Raw genomic sequence first — 25,108 nt, forward strand, 5'->3', positions numbered from 1 at the left:
CCAGTGAATCTATCTCCACATCCACAGAACAAAATCCCTAATACTGTACACAATTTTCGATTTATTATGTGAGGAAATAGTGGTGCATTTAACTGAAGGGTATAGATCAGTGCTAACCAGGTGGGCAAATGACATGAAATTACAAACTTCAGTTTGTTATGTTTTAAGTTCTAAGCTTTCTAGCTATCAGTATCTTGTGTTTTATTACCATAGCACTGCAATGTTGAGCTTTTTAAAAAAAAAAAAAAAAAAAAAAGTACAGTACAACAATTACTTAGAAAACAAATTTTTAATTCTGCAGTTAGAAACAAAACAAAACAAACCCCCCCCACAAACTCTTTTCAATGAAAGAGTCCACGTTTCTCAGCATCTTCTCAAGTCCCTCTTGCTGCCCCATTCAGGGCAAACTTCCTAGGAGGTTGATGGATCACCTCTTCTTGAAGCCATATTTCTTGCGCTCGTAGAATAAATCCGTTTTGGAGCTTCCCAGGTTGACAATCTTCGGGCAGCCATCTCGCTGTTATGGCAATGAAAAGAAAGAAATGTCAGGAAGGGAGTTTCCCACAGAAGGAATCCTACATACTATAGAGAAGGAAGGTGGAGTGATGCTGTCACTGTCATCAACACTCAGCCACTCCCCTGGAAGCTTTGTAGGTTTCTCAACTTGCCTGTATGCCTTTCCCCACCTCAATCTATTTTTCCTTGTAGGCCTTCACCTCCTCTATTATCTGCTACCTAATCAGAATTTGTTTTAAACACTGCTGTCCCAACATCCACCTCCTCTATTAACTGGGACCTAATCAGAATTTGTTTTAAATTAAACACTGCTGTCCCAACATCCCTGCATGGCTATTTATGCACAGCAGGAGGGCATCAAAACCTCGGTACCATAGGCACATCATTTGCCACCTGCAGACCTTGTCCTATACCTTTGACATTCTCTCATCAATCCTGAAATCTGTGATTCAAAGAGAATCTGTTTGTAAATGGGTACCTAGTTGCTAATTTGGTCACAAAGCTTCTAAATGAGAAAGTCCATCTTATTTAATACACATTAAATATAGGGCTGGCCTAGAGCACTGAAATTTGGAATAGGGACAGCAAAAAATGCTCCACTGCCAGGGCCCAACAAGTGGAAGATAAGAAGTCACCAGGCTGAGCAGCGTGGCTTGCGGGGGTCCCCAGGCTCTTCTAACCTAAGAACTGAAGGAACCACCAAGTGGAGCCTGTGCCACAATTCCCCACTGCTCTATTCCTTCTCAGAGCCAGCCCTGGGAGCACGTTCAAACCTCAGGGGCCAGCTGCAACCCCCTTCCTGATGCTGATCTTGTGCATTGCGAGATTAAGAAGTGCTGCCATAGGCACATGGGTTTGGAGCAGGTTTGTGGTACGCTCTTGACACTCAGTTAAAGCAGAGGAGGAAGACTGGGGCCAGCTGCTTACTGAGGAAGAGAAAAGGGGGAAGAAGCAATAGGCAGATACTGAGGGAGAGACTGGAGGTGAGGGTTAGGGGGTTGCAGCAAGGGATAACAATAGGAAAGGAGCGACACGTCTCTCTCCTCCCCTGCTCACTTGGAAAAAATGTTATGTGCACAACAGTGGTGCTGGGCTGGGCAAGGGGAGGGAGGTGGAAGAGAGTGATGGGGAGACAGAAAGGAGGTATACTGTTGGGCAGGGAGAGCATATGGGAACGCTGTGCTGGAATATCACTGTCAAAGAGAAAAGTAATGGGTCAGAGCTGTTGCTACCATCAGGAGGATGCTGCAGTTGCTGCTTGTAGGTGTGTTTGGTGGTGGTGGTGGTGGTGGGGGGGGGGGGGGGGGGGGGGGTAAGGAGGCAAGGCTGATTCACCTAGGGTGGCCAGTACAGGCCCTGATTAAATACGATCCTTTTTTCAATACTAAGATAATCAAGACTTAAGAAAAAGAACAAATCAACCTCTCTTCATATTTCTGTGACCAAGCCCATAAAGATCCACTTTAACAACTCTAGTAAGCAGTAAAAACCTTCACCGTGCTGTCTGACACTGTATTATTATCAAGATTGCAGGACATTCCTCTCCCCCCCGGGTTTCATCTTGTGGAGATGTGGGGCAGAGTGCTAGTGCTGCAGTTCAACTAGTAGGCATCTATTTCCAACTCAAGAACTGAATGAGTTTGGGGCTAAACCAGGACTGCCTGCCAGACTCCACAATGCTTGTGCTTTGACGGGTCTGTCATGGCGTATCACTTAGCATGAGCACAGCTAGAACATTCTGGATTGTCATAAAATGTCTGGGTGATAATGGCATGGAGAATAAGGAAGTACTACAAGAGGGGAAGACATTTAATTCAATTTGTTTCTTGCCTGGTCTGCATGGCTTTAGTTGCTAGATGGGCCTCAGTGTCATCATCTGCCTTATCTGTTTCATGGAATTTGTGGGCTCTGAATATATCAGGGTGGTTTCCATGTTGGTTTCAGAAGCCTAGTAACACATCCACTTATAAGAAGTGTAATGGTGGCAGCAGCTAAGCAGGTGCAGCTTTGAAAAAGTTGCTAGTACTTTGTGCCGGATTCAGAACTGTGAACACATGCAGCACCAAATCTGCTATAATGTATAATTTGCATGGGCAGCCAGACTTAGTGGTAGAAAAACATTTTCCCAGCAGCAGCTGACCTCACACATATTATAAGGAAATTTAGCTGCTCTTTCCTACTGTGAGCACGAAGTTATTCTACAAAGGTCTCTGAAGGTCAAGAAACCTCTATAAAAGCAGGTTAGCATGCCTGAACTGGGCTGCCATCCCTGATAGAAGACGCAAGGGAAAAGAAAGAGCAACCAAGGACACGATCCTATGAGGAAGAAATGGAGTCAGAAAAAGTATCACAAGTGGTTCTTATGGAGCTCTAGGAGACATCTGGGGTTATAGTTCACATCTTTCAGATAGGTTGCAGAAGCAAAGAACTCTTCAGTTTATCCCAGATACTTTTTTTTTTTTTAAAAGCATTGGAGGGTACAGGAAGGATTAAGGGAAACTGAGAACACACTTCTCCACCAGCATACCTCCAACTGTATTTTCATTGCAGGGTACTGGAAGCTTGTGCAATGGAAAGGAAGTGAGGACAAAGTATCTACACCCGTTTCACTGTATCCTTTCTATCAGCATTAGCACTGGCATATTTACCAGCTTCTGTCCTGGCACCATTGTATTGGGACAAAGTTCCAGAGCAGGCGCATCACAGAGGTCATTCTCCTTTCTAGTCAGATGCAGGAGTCTCACAGCTCACCCTTCATAAAGCCGTGGCAGGGCCTTGGAGCATACCACCCCCAACCCTACTAGCTAGGATCAGACTGAGCATACAGCAAACATTTAAAAAGTTCTCTTAACCTGCAAGGCTCAGTTCCATACTTCCTCTCATCAGCACAAGGCCTTAAAGGAACAGTACAGAGCCACTGCTGGTTTATGCCTCTTATTTCTTAAGAGCTTTTATTAGGATTAAAAAAAAATCAGCATTTATGAATTTTCACAACAGTCCAGGAAAGTAAGGATTAAAAAAAAAAAGAAAAAAAAAAAAAAAAGGTGAATTTCAAGATAGTGAATTCCTTGGACAAGTCTGTCGTGTTGGTAGACTGTTAGTGATTACATTTTAAGAGCATTTGGCTGGTTTAGAGCGATATGGAGAGTTCCTGCTCTTTACACTATTTATGTGAGGATCCTGGTTGCAGTATGGCCCGGGCCACAGTCTGAGCTGCACAGGCTTGCCTAGAAGGCTGAGTCAGCACTGCCAGTCCTTACAAGTCCCGCCTTACTCACTATACCTTGTCTCATCTTGGAATTTCCTTAATCTTTGCTGTGACCATCCTAGTACCTTGCCTTAGTTCTCCTTTGGGTTTCTGTGTATTGCTACTGTTTCTTGTGGTCTTAACTGTGGCCTTCCTCTTCTATGTGTTGCTCTGCTTTGTGGTTGGCCTGTACTGTGTTACCCTGTGGATGGCCCTATTACTAAGGCCTTTACGTATGTCCGTCTGTCCTGTAGTGCACTCCCTGTTATCTCCTTTTGTGGACACCTTTCAGTACCTTGCAGCCAGCTCTGCTCAAGTGGGAATCCTTTTGCACCCCATGATCACCTATTTAAGCCCTGCTGGCCACCAGAACCTGAGAGCTCAACCCGAGGGGGAGGTGGCTGGTACAGGCAGAAGACCTAGTCCTGCTCAGCCTTATAGAAATGACGGCAGAAGAAGACCAAACGGCCCATCCAGTCTGCCCAGCAAGCTTCACATTTTTTTTTTTTTTTAAGAAGTCAGTTGTTCCAGTTCCAGCCCCAGCCCACTCCTGCTCTGGGATTACCCTTAGCCAGTACCAATGCCCTGACAATTTATGTATGGGTGACTTGCTTGATGGCGATTTTGGGTGGGGTGAGGGACCCTGCATAAGGATTGTGAAGACCATCCTGATGCAACACCACAGTGCCTACCCCATCTCAGGCTCTCTCCTCACTTCTAAAGATTCTCTGCATTTTGTTTTTGCTTTTACCACCTTCTCCGAGAGACTGTTCTATACATCCACTAGCCTATTTGTGATGATTTTTGTCTGATGTTACTCCCAAGTCTACCGCCCTGGAGCATCGCCATCATTATCTCTTGATCTACAACTTTTTTTTCCACTGAAACAAGTTTCCTGCTTTTGTGCTTTTTGTACCTTTGAGGTATTTGAATGTATTCTGGTTCTCCTGGTTATCTACGCCAGGATGGCCATCTCAAAAGCCACAAACAGGCCTGGTTTTCAGGATATCCACAATGAATATGCACGAGATAGATTTGCATATAATGGAAGTAGGGTATGAAAATCTCTCATGCATATTTATTGTGGATATCATGAAATCAGGCCTGTTTGTGGCCACCCTTGGTGTATTATATGCATATTTAGGTGCTTAAGCTTCATTTCACACAGCTTACAGTGCATCTTCTCCGAGCAGTCTGCACTCTTTCTTGGGAGCTACAACCTCTACAAATAGACTGTATTCCAGGTAAGGTTGCACCAATGATCAGAACGAAGGCATTATCACCTCTCTCTAAATAATACCTCTCCCATGTACCCTAGTATTCCTCCGACCTGCCACACCGTTTTGCTATTTTGAGATCACCATGTGTCAAAGTGGTTCCCAACCTGGGATCCAGCCAGAAGGGAGACAAATTGCAGCTGCTGAGAAAAAGTGCAGGCTGAATTCAATGAGAGGCTCTGCTTTAAGGCTACTGCTGGCTAATCTCATTGCCTAATCCCACTCTGCCCACCATGAAGAGGAAAGGAAGACCACAGTATCAAGGAGCTGAGAGAAGTGGGGTGGGTGAGAAGAATGGGACTGACTCCTGCTACGAGGTTCCAGGGAAAAGCATGGCCAATCGCTGCCACAAGGAGCCTGAACTGGCTCAGAGGGGAAGAGTCCAGCTGATTGCCACCAAGAAGAGCTTGAAGAGGAGAGGAAGCATGATGTCACCAGCATCCAAGTTAGCTACTGCTCCACATGACTGGAAGAGGTGGCAAGCAAGGTCATAACCTTGGAGTGTTTGCAGGTGCTACTGCATATGCTCTAGCTGCCTTGCTGGGCTGACAGGGAGGAAGAAAAACTGTACTGAGTGATAAGTATGGTCAAGGGAAGCAGGAGGAAGTGACCATTTGAGAGCCCGTGCATGAGGTGGGAGGAGTAAAACAGGCATTAAAAAAAAAAAAAAAAGGGCAGGGGGTGCCTGGAGTACATGAGGGAGAACACTCAGGAAGAAGGGGGGAAGAGGAGGACAGGAGGTAAGAATGCAGGAGGGAGAGGACAGGGGAAGGTGCTGCTAGGAGACGATGGCAAAGGGAAGGCACTCAGGAAGGTGTCAAGCGTGGGTGGAAGATAATAGGAGAGAACCAATGAAGGGAGCCACAGGGGGATATGGCAGAAGGAAAAGCAATTTGGAAGGGGTCATAGGAGAAGGAGAAATGACCATCAGGGATCACAAGGAGGATGGGGATGGATGGCTGCTAGGGATCAAGGAAGTGGGTGGGAAGGTCATGCCCATCATCAGATCTTTTTTAAATCCCTGCAGGTACTAAAGTACTTGTGGTGCCACCGGCCCCTGAATGTTCAAAGGGACACACTATAGGGGGGGGGGGGGGGGGTGAGGAATTGGGAGAAAGAGAAAAAGACTGATGGGGAAAGACTTGGCGAGGAAAATGAGAGATTGGTGGAGACAGGATGAGAGTTCCTAAAACTTTTGAATGTTGAAAAGGGGCTCCCTGCATGCAAAAGAGGTTGGGAAACTCTGCTGTATGTGATTTACCCTGACATTTTCCACTACATTGATGCACCCTCCAAAATGTGCTCTCAGATTTCTGCACTCTAAATATATGACTCAACATGCTTTTTCCTTTAAGTCTTAGTCTTGACATGCCTCATGTTTTTTTTTCTATGCCTTCTGAGATCTATTTGCATACAACGAAGGCAATGCATGCAAAAAGGCTTTCAGGATTTCCACAATGAATGTGCATGAAATCTGACAGTTACAGCCTTCGAAGATGAAGTTCAGGAACCCCAATGGAGTGTCCACCCTATTGCAGATCTTAGCCTCACCTGAAAAAAAAAAAAAAGACAAACCTTTTTCCAGCCCTTCTGCAATATCACTTTTAAAAATATTAAAGAGAACTGAACCAGGGACGGATCCCCTGAGGCACTGTACCGATAACCCTTCTTTCCTTGGAATAAATACCACTATCTTCTTTGCCTGTCACTCAAGCTGTTTCTAGCCCAGTTTACCTACTTTGGATTTACCCCACCGCTCAGCTTATTTAGAAGAGCCTCCTGTGTGGAACGGTGCCAAAAGCCTTACTGAAAGCCAAGTACTCGCACCTCAGGGGTAGAAACATTTTAAGGAAAAAAGCAAGCACTACCCGAAATCCTTTGGATTCAGGGGAAAAAAAAAAAATCTTTATAGCTTTCTCTGATCCTTTTGTCATCTAATTTTTTTTTCTTTTTTTCACTTGTTTCATTTGACATGTTTTGTTTCCCTACCAATGTTTCCTCTCGTTTCCAGCTTCTCCCCTACTTCCTCCCTTCTTTTGTAGCTCAGCCCCAGCCGCTCCTCCCAACCCCCTCCTTCATGGTCCTAACCTCCTCTAATTCTTTGGTCACCCAGTCACAGCAGTTGACTAGAGATGCTCAACATGTTTCCCCTCTGGTAAAAATCATGCTGCCTTGGATGCTGTGGATTGCTAGATTCCAGATATTCCACTGTCATCTTTAGGAGAGATTCCATTCCTTTATCCATCACCAAGGTCAGATTGGCCTGCAGTTTCCAGCCTCCTATTTCCAGTTTTTATGAAGGGCAACATCATCTGCTTATTTTCAGTCCCCTGGAACCACTCCCATCGACAAAGAATGATGGAACAGAATTATCCATGAAGCTGCCAAAACCTCTCTAAGCTCTCTTAACATCCTAGTTCTGTTCTGATAAATCCATGAAAACCTTCTTCCCTGTAAACGGAGTGGTGTCTGCCCCTCTACCATATGGACTGTCTGTCTGCGGGCCTCCTACAACACTTTCCTCAGGGTTCACTGAATAAAATTATTTGTTCGGTATTTGTTCTTTTTTTCTCTCTCACCTTCCACAGCAACACTATAAGGCAAAAGAATGACCAAGTGGTCCATCCATTCTGCCCAACTATTCCAGTCCACACTGCAAGGATCTCTCCCAGCTGCCAGCCAGAGAATGTGACCACTCATTCTTCAAGCCAGTTTTTGTTTGCTTCCTCACTGGTTCTTTACTATCCTGGGTATATGACCATGCAAGATACCATACTTAATCTAACACCCACCAGCTCAGCCTCACACCAATCCATAGAGCTACCAAAGTATTAAATGTCTTAGGACCTTGTGTGGCCTTGCTGGGCAGTACCCAGCCACCAACCTCTTTCTGGGAAACTGTGGTCTGGTTGTATCAATGATACCGCATAGCCTGCAGTATCATTAGGTTGGGCTTCCTTTCTCCACCCTCTTTTTTGTCTTTATCTCTCCAATTGCCTCTAACTGGAGGGAGTGATGGGTAGGTTGTTTGCAATATTGCAACATTCCATCATCAAATATAGCAGCATATACAGACCATACCATCCATTAGTCTGCTCAGTTTCACTCTCAGTGCCATGGCAAATCCTAGGGCGATCTCTGGTTTTCCTCTCACTTTTTCTCCACTAGGGATCTTCTGTGCTTATGCCATGCTTTTTTGAATTATGTTTCCATTTTTATCTCCACATCCTCTACTGGGAGCTCCTGCAACCTCCACATATTCCTTATTTGCTCCTCTCAATGTTAATCACGCCTCTGCACTTCTTTTCCCTGACACATCAAAAAAAAAAAAAAAGTTGGCAACTTGCTCTACTGCCTTAGCTTTTCCAGATATTTTTCCTACTCTCCTCTTTCCGAGATCTCATGTTCCTTTTCAGTGCTAATCTTTTTGTCTTCACTTTTTCAGCCACCTATTTTAAAACCATACTGATTTTGTTACTCTTGTTTTTCCAGTAAAAATACTTGCTGCCATTACAAATGGCTTTTAGTTTAGCCCACTGCTCTGCTTCATCAAGAACATCCTAGCCTGTCATGGCTCCTTAAGGTATTCCCTCACCTTACAGCTGGTACTCGAAGCCCAGGACTCTGACCATTTTGTAACTCATGCTCTTTATTTAATGTACTGCGTATTCTACTACTTCAGTTTTGTTGTTCAGTGACATCAAGTCACAGGCTCCAAACCAGTTTCAATAAATGGATAATTAAAATAATTTAACAATTAAGGCAGCCAATTATTGTGAAATGAAAGCTCATTAAATACAAGGACTTGTATTTAAAACATGAAAATGGTCAGTGTATGGGGGTCAAAGCCTGAATAAACCAATGGATGAATGCAGTAATTGAAGAAATTGCAACTGAATAGTAAGAAAACCAATTCTATTTTAGAAATGGATGCATTAAAATACCAACAGATTATTAAAAAAACAAAACAAAAAAAAACAACCCTTTGGTACACAAGTAATTTGCAAGTTATACTATTTTGCAAATTACTGAAAAAAAAATAAAATTCAAAATCTCCCAACTATGGAACAAAGGAAACCAGCCCAACTTTGCAAGATCAAAGATTTCTGTAGTCCTGCTCAAGCATAGAACGCATGAATGGTGAATACCCAAGGTCTTTGCCAATCAATCATTCATGATATACAAAATAATTTAAATGAATAAAAAAACCTTAGCATCAGACCTCAACTAATAAAGCGACAGTCTTACAAAAAAAAAAAAAGAGTGATATAGACCTAAATTTGACCAACTACACATTTTTGCTATTTTAGAATCAAATGTCACACATCCTGCGTTTGAAAAATACTAGTGCCATCTAACTGAAAGATCAAACTTGCAACAAGAAACTGTAGAGATGTTTGAATTTGTACATTTGGGAACCTTTGGAAGCTGTTAGCTCTGAAAGAACAGAAGCTTGATGAACTTGAAATCAGACATTCATTTTCTGGTCTGGTTTGGTGGCTCAGTGACAGTGCCTTGCACTGCCACATTAATAAGGTTCCTGGTTCAATCCTTAAGTCTTCCATTTTCTGGATTGGCTGGGGATGATGTGGAGGAAGGGAGCCATGGTCATTGCTCTAAGATGGCACCTAGTGGCCGGATGTCTTTACTGCTAATGCCAAGGAGGAGCAGTACAGAAGTATTTTTTTTTTCCAGGGAGAGACTCTCTCTCTGAGGCAGTCATTATCCTTCCTGAAGTCCAATCCATCTGCTACTTGTCTTTAGGATCCTCTTCAAGGGAAGGGGTAGACTTGGTGGACTCAGGCCATAGGAGCATCCCCATTAATTTTGGCCAATTATGCCTTCAGTTAATGATTTTCATTCTTAGTTCAGAGAAATTGACATAGATGGAGCATTATTATAGCCTCCAAAAGGTCTCTAAAAACTTGCACTGCATCCCTCCTATCATATCCACTACTTTTATTTCTGTTCCAATAGGAAAAAAATGACTTTTCTCAAAACTTCTCTTACAAATTCTCTCTTGTAACTACTAGGATATAATCGGAGCACAAGTACTGCTTTGCTATAATTAATATACAAAGTGGATCACACCCCCTTCACTGAGAAAAGTCAAAGTAGAACAGGAAACAAGAGTACAGCAGAGAGGAAGATTAGTACTAGCCAGTAACAAGTTGTAGTCAGACACAGCCCCCCCTCAATCTGCCAGTAGAAAAGTGAATTTTAGAACAGTCTATTCACATTTTACAGAGCAAAAAAAATTCAAAGCACAGTTCACACAGCTATCTAGGAATAAATCTAGCAGAACCCCACCTATTAAGTTTTCTTGATAACCAGAGTACTTCCTGCCCTGAGGAAAAAGACTGGTACAAGTCTCTTGATTAGTACCAATTAAGTACACCAAGGAGACAGCTCGGCTGTTTCCAGCAACTGCACAGGACATCCCTGTCCCTCCATCAAACCCCACTATACTCCATTCAGTCTCAGCAGCAGACAAGATGAGGACCAGTTGTAACTGGGTATTATTATTTACCTATTATACCTGGATAGAATTTTGGAAAACTATGACACTAATTATTTAAATACAGAAATATGCATGAATACCATATCATCCATGAGGAAGCCATTCCATTTCTCCTGGCCAGAAACAATGGGCTACAGATAATGAAAGAACTTTTCAAATGCTACCTAAAATGGCAGGAAGGCTGGCATTATGCCTAACCAAACACCAAATCCCTCACAGCTACAGAGGCCTTTAAGCAGTGCCAAGACGCTCTGATCTTTATGCCGATACATAATCAAAAGGTGGTTTAAATACGATTCTTTTTTCCCCCATCGCTCTCCTTCATCTTAACTATACATTCAGACTACAAAGGCATTATGGTCCTTTTCTACTGTCACGTTTCTACGTGTATTTTGCCAAAAGCTTGCAATTATAAATGAAAAAGTGTTCTGTCACTGTGGAGAACTGTTGCATCGCCAAACCCTTCTCAACATGTTAAGATTTATAGCATACAAATAAGCCTCCTTTTCCTAACACAAAAAGCAGTTCAAAAACTTTGGTTGAAAATCCAACACAATTTTGTTATCTCTCTAACTGCTTTAAAAGTACTTCTTCCCCTCTGGGTGGAGGACAAAACCTCCCACCTGCTGTGCTTGCGAGATAGAAACTGAAGAATGGAGCTCAACTCCAACTGCACAAAGTGAGCCCTTTCAGCAATTATCTGCAAATAAGGACTCGGCTAACCTTTGGAGAAGGCGGAGAGTTTGGTCTGGCTGCATGAAAGAAAACAAGGTTACACTGCAGGTTTCCCTCCATTAGAAGGAAGCATGGCAAACATTTTGTGCAACTTAAAATAAAAGCATGTTCGATTTTATACATGCACCGCTGAGCAGCCAGCTCTAGTCCATCATGCACACTTTAGCCCAGTCCTGAGTTTATTTGCGACACAGCAGCATCTTTCAGCTTGCCTCAACTAATGGTATGGTACCATGAGGCTTCAGCTACCTGGGGCGTTTCCATTATTTTTATTCCCTCCTCCTATCATCCAGTCATCTCAGTGTGCACAGAAGAAACTCTATAAAGAGAAAAGATTACAGGAAACCATGCAATGATTCAACGCCAAGACTCTCCTCCTCTGCCCATTGAATTATAAATCCCAGAAAGCTTAGAAAGGGGAGCTAATAAACTAGGACTGGTACAGAATGTCCTTGACAGTTTGGTGTTGGATAGTAGTTCTGTTAGCGTAAAAACGTCTACACTGGGTGTCTGCAAGATCACCTCACATAAACACTTATTTTCTTATCATTTCTGTCATGTTACGAGTTAATTATTGGTTAACACAATGAGAAATTACTACTTACCTGATAATTTCCTTTCCTTAAGGTGGATAGATGGATTCAGGCCCAGTGGGTTATGCACCTCTACCAGCAGATGGAGAAAAAACAAACTGACGTCACAGTATATACAGTCCTGCCGTGACATCAGCCTGCCAGTATGCTCTTCAAAAGCAACTGCGGACAGACTAGCAAAAACTTGATTAAAAACAGACAACCATCAAGAAACACTGAACTCAGGCAAGAACATATGCATACTAGGCTAGGGACTGGATGAACACTTATCAATAATCCCCTGGAATATGTAGTCATACAGGAAACACCATTACACAATCATTTGGCAGTTATGGGCGGGAAGCTGAATCCATCTATCCACCTTAAGGAAAAGGAAATTATCAGGTAAGCAGTAATTTCTAATTTCCTAGCATGTGGATAGATGGATTCAGGATCAGTGGGATGTACTCAAGCTACTCCCAAATAGAGTGGGAGGCTGCCCCTGGTCCAGTCAACACTGCACATGCAAAGGCTGCATCCTCCTGGGCCTGCACATCCAGACAGCAATCTAACCTCCGCCCATGACACTGCCTGAGCCCTAGTGGAATGAGCCCTAACCTGAGCAGGTAACAGCTTTTCAGTGGCCATATATGCGGCTGTGACTACCTCCTTAATCCAGCGAGCTATTGTAGATCGCAAAGCTGGCTCGCCCTGTTTACCTCTACAATGAAGGACAAACAGGTGATGTATCTTTTGGAAAGGTTTAGAAACCTCCAGATACCTCACAACATGTCTCTTGACATCCAAAGGACGCAACAGGCGACATTCCTCCGCATCTCTTTCCCTATCCAGGGATGGCAGGGAAATGGACTGAGTCAAGTGAAAATATGAGACCACGTTAGGCAAAAAAGAAGGAAAGAACAATACACAGCTGTATCGCCCCTGGATGCACCTGAAGGAATGGCTCCCAGCAAGGCAAGGCCTGCAGCTCAGAAATTCATCACACAGGACATATTGCCACCAGAAACACAGTTGTCAAGGTCAGTTACCGCAATGATAGGCTATGCAATAGTGAAAACATAGGGCCTGCCAAGAAATCCAACATCAGATTAAGACTCCACTAGGGTAACAGTAACCACAAGGGGAGGAAGATGTTTCACTCTCCTCAAGAAAAGAGCTACATCTGGATGAGCCGATAAGGATGCACCATTCATCTGGTCCCTGAAACAGGCAAGAGCCGCTACCTGTATCTTCAAGGAATTAAGGGTCGACTCTTTATTCAACCCATCCTGCAAAAATTGCAAAATGAGCGAGATTTTAACTGAATGAGGAAGCACTTCTCAATCTTCACACCAAGCCTCAAACTCTCGCCAAACCCATGTATAGGCAAGTGGAGAACTTTCATGCTCATAACAAGGTGGCAATCACAGTAGTAGAACATCCACACTTCAGCAAGTGAGCCCTTGAGTTGGATCTTTGAGAAGGACAGGCCCCTGCTGCAACAGATTCCTGTGTGCTGGAAGGCAGAGAGGGAAGTCTAGCAGGAGCCTCTGCAGATCTGTATACCATGGTCTACTGGGCCAATGTTATGTCACCAAAAGCACCATCTCCCTGTGACCTTTGACCCTCTGAACTAGTCTGCCCTAACATGGGCCATGGAGGAAAGTTATACTGCAGCTTGTCCTCTGGCCAGATCTGCATGAGAGCACAAATTCCAAAGGACTTCGGATCTCTCCTGTGACTAAAGAATCGAGGAACCTTCACACTGCAAGAAGATGTCAGCAGGTCTAGAAACAGAAGGCTCCAGCGATCCACTATCGGTTGAAACACCTCGTTTGACAATTCCCATTCTCCTGGGTCCAGACTCTCCCTGCTTAGAAAGTCTGCTCTTATATTATTCTTTTCCTGCAACATGCAAGACAGATCTCCTGAAGACGCACTTCCACCCATTCCATAAGTTGGTTTATCACCTGCGACACTTCCTGGCTTTTGGTTCCTCTCTGCCAACTGATGTAAGCCACCATTGTTGCATTGTCCGACATTACTTGGACTGCTCGACCCTGCATCCTGCCACTGAACTACAAGCAAGAAAACTAGATCACCTGGGCTTCCAGCCGATTGATGTTCCAGAGAGACTCTATTGTATCCCAGTGCCCTTGCACCATTAGTTCCCAACAATGAAATCCTTAACCCTGGAGGCTCACATCTGTTGAGAGTACCAAACAGTCCAGCAATGTCAGGGAGATTCCCTTTCTCAAATGATCCACTTGCTACCACCATCGGAGGTGAGAGCAGACTTCCATTGGCAGGAGAAGCCAAATTGAATATTCCTGAGACTGCAGGTTCCAATGAGACTGCAGGGAGTGCTGAAGAGAACGCATATGTGCTCTCGCCTATGGCACCACTTCCATCAAACTGAGTACCTGCAGATAGGACCACACTGTCGAGCGTACAGTGTTCAGAAAGAGACTCACCTATGTACGAGCTCCTGGCAGGAAAATTTTGCCCTGCTTTGTGTCAACCCAAACACACAGATATTCCAACGACTGAGTTGGCTGAAGATTGCTCTTGGCTAGGTTCATCACCCAACTGAGCTCCTGCAACAGGAGATCCCCTTGGAGGTTTACCAGGCAGCTCGCTTCCACAGACTTGGCCCGAATCAACCAGTCATCCAAATACAGGTGTACCAAGATCCTATCCTCTCGCAACTCGGCCGCCACCACCACTTTGGAAAAAGTTCCTGGAGTGGTGGCTAGACCAAAAGGCAGCGCCCAAAACTAATGGCACCCCAACACGGCAAAACACAGAAAACATTTGTGCTCCAATCGGATGGGAATATGAAGGTACACCTCGGACAGATCCAAGGAGGTCAAAATTCCCCCCCACCCCCCCGACTGCAAAAATGAGTCAGCCGCAAATGATGGTTGACACTTTTGAGATCCAGGATGGGACAAAAGGAGCCCTCCTTCTTGGGCACAACGAAATAGATGGAATATCGACCCATATTTTCTTGAGACGTGGGTACTGGAACCAAAGTCCTCAGACTAAGGAGCCTTGACAGTGTACACTCCACTGCCTGTTTCTTCTGTGGGGAATGGCAGGGAGACACCATGAACACATTCCGAGGAATACTGTGAAACTCCAGTGCATATTCCTCTCGTATCACCTCCAGGACCCACGGATCTGATGTGATTTCGACCCACTTTTGATAAAAGAGAGACATCTCTCTATCTCCTGTCCCCGGGGGTGGCTTAGCAAACCTTCATTGGGAGGCTCGGGAGCTACCACTACCTGACCCAAGCCTGAGCCCGCTCCCCACCTGGGCTGTCTGGGATGAAAGGACTGGGACCTACCAAAAGGCAGAATCTTCTGAAAGATCGTCCCTCTGTAGGGACGAAACCACTTGGAACCTGAGATGACCCCTCATAGCAAGGTATGCAGTGACTACTTCTTATCCTTTGGCAACTAAGGAACTGGGGATTCGCCCCACTTACTAGTCAGTTTTTCCAACTCTCTCCCAAACAAGAGCAAGCCTTTTAGAGCAATTTTGTAAGATTAGCTTTGGAGGTTGCATCAGCCAACCAATTTCTCAACCATAACTGACATCTGCCTGCTATTACCAAAGCCACTCCTCTGGCCAAGGTGTGTATCAAATCGCAGCTCACATCTGTTAAAAAGGCTGCGGCGGGTTCCATAACTGCCCTGGAATTCATACCAGAGTCATCAACCTCCTGAGATAGAAGCAAACAAGAGTGAGCCACCAGGGAACAATAAGAAGCTATCTATAAGGTCATTGCCACTGCTTCAAATGCTTGCTTAAGGATAGCCTCAGTCCTCCTATCATGCACATCCTTCAAGGCCGCTCCTTCCTCCACGGGGATAGTTGTCCGTTTAAAGATGGCACTTTTGGAAAACGCAGACGCTCTCTCACTACTGGATCCAGAGGGTACATGCCTTCCAAGGTCTGACCCCCTTTAAAATTTGCCTCCGAGGCGTCCCACTCAACATCAATCAATTCTTGAATAGCCTCAATAACAGGGAAAAAACAAGAGGCTTTATACAAGGAAACCAAAATGGAGTTTTTCTTTGGTTCAGATATTGAATCTGCCCCAGGTACTCCCAGCATCTTCAACATCTGGGAAATCATGGCCAGCAGTTCATATCTATGAAAGAACCTCAACATAGTCCTATATGGTTCCAGTCCCAGAAGAATTTCCCCATCCTCCAGAGAGTCAGGATCTACCTCATCATCAGTGCCATCCGGATTCCTATCTGGAATACCTTCAGTCAATCAAGGTGTATTCCGGCGCTTAAAAGTACTCGATGAGGGAGAGGTCACTGCCTGAGAATCTGACATGACAGATCTTTGAGTCCGGAATTAGTTTACGGACGGTCCCATCTTTTCTGCCAAATGTAGTTTCCTCCTTTCATTTAAACCAGTCAGTGGAGCTACTATCGTTTACCAACCTGGATAGGTCGGACTCCCTTTCAAAGAAAGCTGGATGTCTGTAGGGCGCTACTGCGTTATCTGGAAGCTACTAATGGTTTTCGATTGTCGGATCATCTCTTCATCCTTTGGAATGGACCAAAGAGAGGTAATATGGCGTCCAAAACCACCATCGCCCGTTGGTTGAAAGAGGCCATAAATTCCTCATATTTGCTCTGTGGTCGGCCCCTACCGGTGGGGCTGAAGGTGCATTCCACTCGCTCCCAGGCGGCTTCCTGGGCAGAGTGTCACCAGATTTCTCCACAGGAGATTTGCAGAGCAGCAACTTGGAAATCTTTGCATACTTTTGCACGGCATTATCGGCTTGATGTCCAGGACTCAAGGGAGGGCAATTTCGGAGCAGGTGTATTGAGAGAGTGGGCCTCTCCGGATCCCAGCCCAAGTAGTTTCAAGCTCTGGTACATCCCAGGAGTCTGGACTGATCCGGTACGTACAGGGAAAAGAAAATTAGGTCTTACCTTCGCTGATTTTCGTTCCTGTAGTACCAAGGATCAGTCCAGAGTCCCGCCCGCTGTGTGCATATAAGTCTCGGAGAGTCCGCTGCTTCCGATTCTGCTCTAGTTTTACCCGATCTATGAGGTTCTCCCGTTTGTTAACCTCTTTTACGGGTCCGGTTTGTTGTTGGGGTCAGTGATCCAACGGTTTCCCGGTTGAGATTTCTGTATATAGTTAGTTTTAAGTTAGGGGTCATTCTGCTTTGACATTGTGTAATACTGGCAAACTGTGGGTGGCACCCTGGTATTTATGACAGAGCCAGTCAAATCTTGTTCTGTCGCCATCTGCTGGTGCGGAGGCAAAACCCAGGAGTCTGGACTGATCCTTGGTACTACAGGAATGAAAATTATCGAAGGTAAGGCCTAATTTTCTTTTAATTCTCCTCTAAATTTCAAAGCAAGCCCCAGTAGGGAAATGCATGACCAACATCTGCTGGAGACGGAGAATACTGGCAGGCTGATATCACGGCAGGACTATATATACCGTGACATCAGCTTGCTCTGCCTCCATCTGCTGGTAGATGTGCATAACCCATTGGTCCTGAATCCATCTATCCACATGCTGGGAAAGCTTAATTTAGTATGTAATTATATAAACATTCTACAAATAAAAAGAGTTAACTACATCCAAACTCTAAAACGACTATGTGGGGCTTTGTTCTATAAACAGAATATACAATTATTTTGCTCAAAAGGTAATGACTATCAGTGTGAATTCTCCCTTTCATATACTCCCACGGCTTATACAGCAGGCCCTAACGCAGCAGGGCCCAAGGATTGGAAACATGGATTCCTTAACAAATACCTTAAGGTGTCATTCACAGGCAAGCTCCAGTGCTTCCCTTGTTCTTCTGGCAGGTCAGGTGCTACAGGGAGAGTTAGCCTGTGTGTATGACAGCAGGCAGATGACAGCTGCCTGCTGTCATACGGGCGGACCTCTGTTGAGCAGTGCAAGACACGGAGGAATGCGAGAAGCACCTCAGTCATTCTGCTCTGTGAGCTGGGGTTGTGTCAGCACCATCTGATGACATCATCCACGCATTATGGTTAATGCAAGCCTGTTTCTCATTGGAGAACTGAAGATATAGCCCATTTATTGATTCCCCTTTTGTGCCTGCTTTGCAGAAGTATGTCAAACACGTTCCTAACAACAACTGGACTGTAACGCAGCAGCCTGTCCTCCCCATGCTATGTGACATTCTGAAACACTCACGTCTTTCTCCTGGATGGTGCACTCTTTGCAGTAGTAGGCATCAGAGACCCCAGGTCCTCCACAGATGACACAACGCCCTTGATAGGAGCCGTAGTTACATTCGTCACAGATTCGCACCAGCGTGCATGGCCGTACATACGAGTCACAGATCACACATTTCCCGTCACCTGAAACCAGAGATGGAAGAGACACACTCAAAAGCATGGCCCTTGCTATCAGCTCATCGCTCCCTGCCTGCTGATATCGCCACAAGAGCCTCTTGCACTCATTTTAAAGAATTAAGCAGTATGTGGTTCGTGTCCCCTGTTGCAGATAAAGGACACTCTGACAAACCCCTCTCCCGCAGGGCGCAGAGGCACCTCAGAGCAGCTCCTATCACTACTAAAGAGAAGTCTCATGCAAACCCTTAAGGCTAAGAAAAACACTCATAAATCAAGCAGTTCATATACCCCAAAATCTGATATGAAGCCACTCTCACTGTTCTAAGAGAACCTTGCTAAAACTAGAAATAGTGACACTCAAGAAATAAGTCAGTTGATTCTTTTTTTTTGCTTTCATCTTTTTCAAAATCTGGATTAAAAAAAAATGAAAATCGAAGATTAAGAACACTGCAAATAAATTCAGGTTGTGATACCTTTTATGGGGCCCAGGGTAAGAATTGTCCAAAGTTGATGAAATAGTTCAGAGGCTTTGGTTGCAAAGTAGATAATAATTACTGGAGGGCATGATATACAGTAAATAAGAGAGAAAGCAGAGAGTTTTGGGGTGGTGATTAAAAAAAAAAAAAAAAAAATAAGGGGTGAAATTATTTACCTGATAATTTCCTTTCCTCGAAGTAGGGCAAGCCAGTTTACACCAGTGGGTTGTGCATTCCAACCAGCAGGTGGAGACAGAATGATTTGCTGACGTCCCTCTCATACAGCTCACCACAGACATCAGCCAATCAGTATTTTTCTTCAAAAGCCAACTGTGGACACTAAACCACCTAATTGTTATTGCATCCTCCAATAATCACTACTTGAAATATTATATAATGGAGGAATGTTCTAATTCAACTTTTTTTTTTAAACACATAATGGAAACATTGGACTCAGCTCCACCAACAGTCACATAGAAAAACTGCAAGACTAATATCATAGAACGAAACTCACCAGGTACAGCGCAGTTCCTTGTTCATCTGAGATCCTTAATAAAGGATCTCACCCAACAGAAGATTGTCGACTGCCTCAAGGTAGCCCAGGGTGGGGTGGTGGGCTGGCTTGCCCTACTTCGAGGAAAGGAAGTTAACAGGTAATACGTAATTTCACCTTCCTCTTCATCCGAGCAGGCCAGTCCATACCAGTGGAATGTAGCAAAGCTACTCCCCAGAAGGGCGGGAGGCTGCCTGAGGTCCAAGCAGTACTGCTCTAGCATAGGACGAATCCTCCCACGCAGCCAAATCTAACCGGTAGTATCTGGCAAACTGTGCAAGGAAGACCATGCCACCACTCTACAGATCTCCACCAGAGAAAGCAAACGCAATTCCACCCAGGAAACCACCTGCACCAGAGTCAAATGTACTCGTATCTGCTTTGGAAGAGGTTTCCCAGCATCCACATATGCCGCTGTCACCACCTCCTTAATCCACTGAGCCACCATGGCACAAGAGGCCACCTCTGCCTTCTTCACCCCACGGTTAAGGAGAAAGAACCAATCCGTCTTACGAAAGACATTATAACATCCAGATAATGTAATAAATGCTGCCGCTCATCCAAAGGCCGCAGTTTCCTGAATTCCTGTCCATTCAAATCCCTATTCAAGGATAGTAGAAAAACCAACTGATTCAATTAGAAACCTGAAACCACCTTTGGAAGAAAGGCAGGTACCTTTCCTTAAGTGGACCCTATCCAGCATGATAAGCAAAAAGGGTTCTCCACACAAGGCTTGCAATTCTGAAATCTGCCTCGCTGAACAAACAGCAACCAGAAATACCATCTTCAGGGTCAACAACCGCAAGGAAATACCCCACAGAGGACGGAAGGTTGGACCCGCCAAAAAGGAGAGAACCGGATTCAGATGCCACAAAAGCACTAGGAAACACAAGGGGGGGGGGGTGTCTAAGGTGCCTCATGCTCCTCAGAAATCTAGACAATGTCTGGATGTGAAGAAAGGGGCCTCCCCTGAATGCATCCCTGATAACACGCCCTGGCAGTCACCTACACCTTGGGTGTATTCAAAGCCAAACCTTTACTCACACCTTCCTGCAAAAACTCCAAAATCAAAGGAAGACAAGAGCAGTTCTGACACCAATGTTCAAAGACCCAACAAACCCAGATATAAGTCAAAGAAGTGGAAAACTGTCGCTCCATGTTGAGACAAAATTTCAGGAACCAATTCCCATTCTACTGGATCCAACTCATGATGATTGAGAATCTGTACGCACACTGTTGACTCCTGCTATATGAGAAGCCAACAATGCCAGTAAGTGCTGTTCCGCCCACTGAAGGTGGTGGTCCATTTCTTGAGAGACTTGCCGAATCAGAGTCCCCCCCCCTGATGATTTACGTAGGCCACCGCTGTTGGGTTTGACATTATTTTCACCACTTTTCCTACCAACCGGGCCTTGAACTGCAGGTAGGCTAGCCGAATTGCTCAGGCTTCCAAGCCGGTTGCTGGACCAAGATGCCTCTTTGGGATCCCACTGTCCCTGAGCTATTAGTGCCTGACAGTGAACTCCCTAACCTAGTAGATTTGCATCTGTAGTGACCACCAACCAAATCGGGAGAGTCCAACTCCATTCCTTTCTCCAGATGATCCCAGCATAACCACCAGAGCAATTGTCACCTCATTTCCAGTGGCAAGGGCAACAGCACATTGTACTCCTGAGACTGAGGATTCCAGAGGACCATAAGCGGCCTCTGCAGAAGAGACATATGCGCATATGCCCAAGGACCACCTCTTATCGTCACGGCCACTGATCCCAGCATCTGCAGGTACAACCATACAGAAGGAGAGACCGCCAATCTCAGGGCTTGTACTTGCCCCCGGATCTTCTGAATGCGGGACTCGGGAAGAAACACTTTGCCCTGAGCTGTATTGAAACGGACACTCAGATACTCCAGAACCTGAGATGGCTGCAGGTTGCTCTTGGTCAAATTCACTACCCATCCCAGGTGCTGTAGCAACTGAACCACCCAGTTCAACACCACCTGATTCTCTGCATCCGACTTTGCTCAGGATTGGCCAGTCATCCAAATATTGATGAACCAGAATGCCCTTCTTATGGAGAGCTGCAGCCACCACTACAGTCACCTTTGAAAAGGTCCCGGGCATCCTGGCCAAGCTGAAAGGCAATGCCTGAAACTGGTAATGGTGGTCTAAAACTGCAAACAACAAATACTGCTGATGCTGTTTGCGAATTTGAATGTGTAGGTATGCCTTAGAGGTACAGAGGAATAAGGAACTCTCCCCTCTATACTGCCATGACGACTGACCTTAAGATTTCTATTCAAAAAACGGGTAACCCAAAGAACTCGATTGACTCCCTTTAGATCTAGAATAGGTCAAAAGGAGCCCTCCTTCTTGGGAACCACAAAGTAAATGGAATAATGATCTGTGAGTTCCTGATCCTTTAGAACTGGCACCATGGCCTTCAGAGCGAGCAGCCTCTGCAACATGGCCTGAACCACTGTCCGCTTTTCTGAGGAATGCAAGGGGAAACCATAAAAGCGTCAGAGAGGACAGATAAGTTCCAAGGTGTACCCATCGCACACCACTTTCAAGACCTACCAGTCGGAAGTGATGTGGGCCCACCTCCAATAAAATTGAGACAATCGGGTGCCTATTTCCGGAACTGGAGGATGGGCCTCCAAAACTTCATTGTAGGATCGAGGAGCTCTGGAGCTGAAGGCACCTTCCTTATCTGGCTTCTTAGCCCGAAAGGAATGAGACGTGGCAAAGCAGCAGGACCTTTGATTACTCGAATCTCTGGAAGATCGAAAACGCCAGGCGCTTTGAAATCACACTTTTGCTAATGAAAATCAGGGAGTAGATTTCCTGTCCTGAGATAAGAGAGGAAACTTGGAATCTCCCCATCGATCCACCATATTTTCTAACTCCTCTCCAAACAATTAGCACCCTTTAAAAGGCAACTTGGTAAGACTGGACTTGTAGTATCCGCAGACCAGTTCTGCAGTCAGAGGAGTCTTTAAGCTGCAATAACTGAAGCCACCCCCACAAGCAGCCAAATCGTATCCTGCATCTGCCAACAACGCAGCTCCTGGCTCCAGGTATGGCTCATTCTCTGGCCACCATACAACAGCATGCGGAGATTTGAAGATTCATGGTCACTGCCTCAAAGGTCTGTTTCAAAATCGCCTCAATCTTTCAATCCAGGGCATCTTATAATGCTGCACCTCCTTTCACAAGAATGGTGGTACTTTTATCACCATGCAGATCAGGGCATCCACCTTGAGAAACTGGAGTTGCTTCCTAGCTTTAGGATCCATAGGGTACAAAACCCGCTAATGAGCAAACCCCTTTAAAATTTGCCTCAGTAGAATTCCATTCCAAATCAATCAGTTCTTGAACAGCCTCGTGCAGAGGAAAAAAAAAAACAGTACACATTTTGCAAAGGAAGAATCACAGGATTCTTCTTTAGATCCTGAGCCACTGCAGGCAAGGCCTCCCCATAACCAAGGACCTTCAGGGTCTGTAAAATCAAAACCAGACATCTTGTATCTGTGAAAATGCCGAAGCATCATTCTGTGCAGTTCTGCATCTGGAGGAATCTCCCCCTCCTCCAAAAATGCCTCGTTGGGATCCCCCACCTTCCCAGGATCCATGTCCTCACCTTCTCCCACAGTACGCTGAGCCCTTCTCCGCTTTACCCGTCTGGAGGGGGACGAATCCTCCTTTGACCACTTCTGCGACCTCGAGGAGGGAGACTGCTGACACGGGCATTCGAGATTCCACCTAGGGCCCTTCCTGCCCTTTACAAAAGGCCTGCAGTCCTTAAAAAAAAAAAAAAAAAAGATTCCACCCATGACATGGTGGAAAGATCCATTGCCTTAGTAGGGAAAGCCCCTTCCTAGCTCACCCCACTGGGAATTGGTAGGAGAGGTGACGGGAAAGACTCCTCACCTTCCCCGGGGAGGAGCTGTGGCCACACTTCCCTCCTGAGACAAATCTGGAGCTCCTGAAGTCCCGGCAGGGACAAATTCCCCTGTAGAGTCACCCCTTGAGCTTCCATGCATGTCTGGCAAATGCTTAGCGAAATCCTGGGGCTAATCACATGCATATGACAGGCAGAAGAGACGTGCAGCTTTTTCCTACGCTGCTCTCCCAACACCATTTCTCCCTTGCGCATGCCTCAGCAGTAGTACTGAACCTGCAAAATGGCACCTGCCGGGTGGTCTTCCTGCTGCAGCACTCCAGCCAGCTTAAAAATAGCAGTACCTCGGCCCTGGCATTCAATGCGGCCTGATGCAGTTCTCTATCCCTGCCCCTACTCTGTGTGCAATCACAGCAGCAAACTCTGCCGACATGGGAGGTTTTTATTTTTATTAACTTTATTTGCCACACTGAAGACTGATAAGGCAGAACAGCAGAGAAACACCGAAGCAGGGATCAGGTAGAGGAGAAAAGAACAAAACAGACATTAAAGACAGAGAGACAATTCAACAGGGCTGAGCCCAAGGCTCCCTTACCCTACTGCACTCTCTCTACAGGAACTCTCCCCTCTGTCAGGAAGAAGGCTAGGGCACTACCCTTTACCTCACTCCTGACCTGTCATATCAGACACTCAACTGAGGGAGGGAGCAAATGCTATCACCACAGGATGTCAGGATAGCCTGCTCAATCCTGGAAGGCCGAAGTCCACAAATAAGGATGCATGTCCACCACCTGCTGGAGACAGAGAAATACTGGCTGGCTGATGTCTGTGTTGAGCTGTATAAGAGGGACATCAGTGAGTTGTTCTCAGTCTCTACCTGTTGGTTGGAGTGCACAACCTACTGATGTGGACTGACTTGCCCAGATGAAGAGGAAAAGAATGTTGTTGCAAAGGGTGGACAAGCCAGGAGACATCCTGGGGCGGCTCTGAGATAGAAGAGCAACATCACTCTCTCTCTCTGTTTTCTCTTGCAGCCCACACAGTTCATCCACACCCTGGTTTCTGCTTAGCCTGGAAAGAATCCTACTGTCAAAAAATGTTCAAGATCTGGAAACACGAGCAAAATAAAAAAAGAAACCAGAGCCCAATATGGTAAAATACCAGAGTTGCTAAACAGCACTAGATGAACACAGCAGCAAATGACCACAAAACCCATCTGATCTCCATTTTCATATACGCTTGGCTTTATTCACACTTCCTCAAAAGTGGGGGTGCTTTATGCTTAGCCCATGCTTTCTTTTATTCTCCCGGGTATCTGATCCTGCATACACATTCTCTCTCAAGAGAGGACCTATATTCTCTCAAAAGGTCACATACATTGTCATCTCTGGACATTATATAAAAATGTAAACAGAAGGAAGAAAGATTAGAAGTTTCCATCCAAAAGCAATACAAACCAAAACAAATGTTGCACCAGCAAGGATGATGTGGAGACAATTATACATAAGTAACAAAAACATTTAACAATGCTTTCACTTGATATATACATACACAAAAACACATACACAATCCAAAGCAGATGGAAACTAATCAAATAACCATGCAGTCCCTAAATATTCTATTTAAAACCCCTTCCCCCACAACCAAGATCTTCTGTTCCCCAGTCCCAAAGGGAATACTAAATTCATCTCTGGACAATTCTTACATCAGTTCTACAAAAGGTATCACACTCTGTAACAAATCCTGACTTCTCCATAGACCAGTATGGATACTAGAAGACAAGCTTTTTGGATCACGAGTTTCCAAGATTATGTATTTATTTTTTTTACTTGTAAACAAATAAAGTAGGTGTCTTGCAACTGGAGAAGTCCTTCTGCAAGAGTGATTATTACAAAACATGAAGGGGCACAAGAGTTTAAAATGCTACAATTTAA

General features: G+C 45.1%; 1 protein-coding gene across 2 annotated transcripts in view; it reads right to left on the reverse strand.

Moving 5' to 3' along the window:
* Positions 1-270: 270 nt before the first annotated feature.
* PHF5A (PHD finger protein 5A) overlaps positions 271-25,108 on the reverse strand; it is a 49,780-nt gene continuing 24,942 nt past the window's right edge. For both annotated transcript variants that reach the window (XM_029590247.1, XM_029590248.1), the window contains exons 3-4: positions 18,083-18,249; positions 271-517 (exon numbers count right to left, since the gene is read on the reverse strand). In XM_029590247.1, the coding sequence (XP_029446107.1) occupies positions 428-517; positions 18,083-18,249 (257 nt within the window). In that variant the 3' untranslated portion in view covers positions 271-427. The remainder of the gene's footprint in view (positions 518-18,082; positions 18,250-25,108) is intronic.

Source organism: Rhinatrema bivittatum, chromosome 2 (genome assembly GCF_901001135.1).
Source record: "Rhinatrema bivittatum chromosome 2, aRhiBiv1.1, whole genome shotgun sequence".
Lineage (NCBI taxonomy): Eukaryota > Metazoa > Chordata > Amphibia > Gymnophiona > Rhinatrematidae > Rhinatrema > Rhinatrema bivittatum.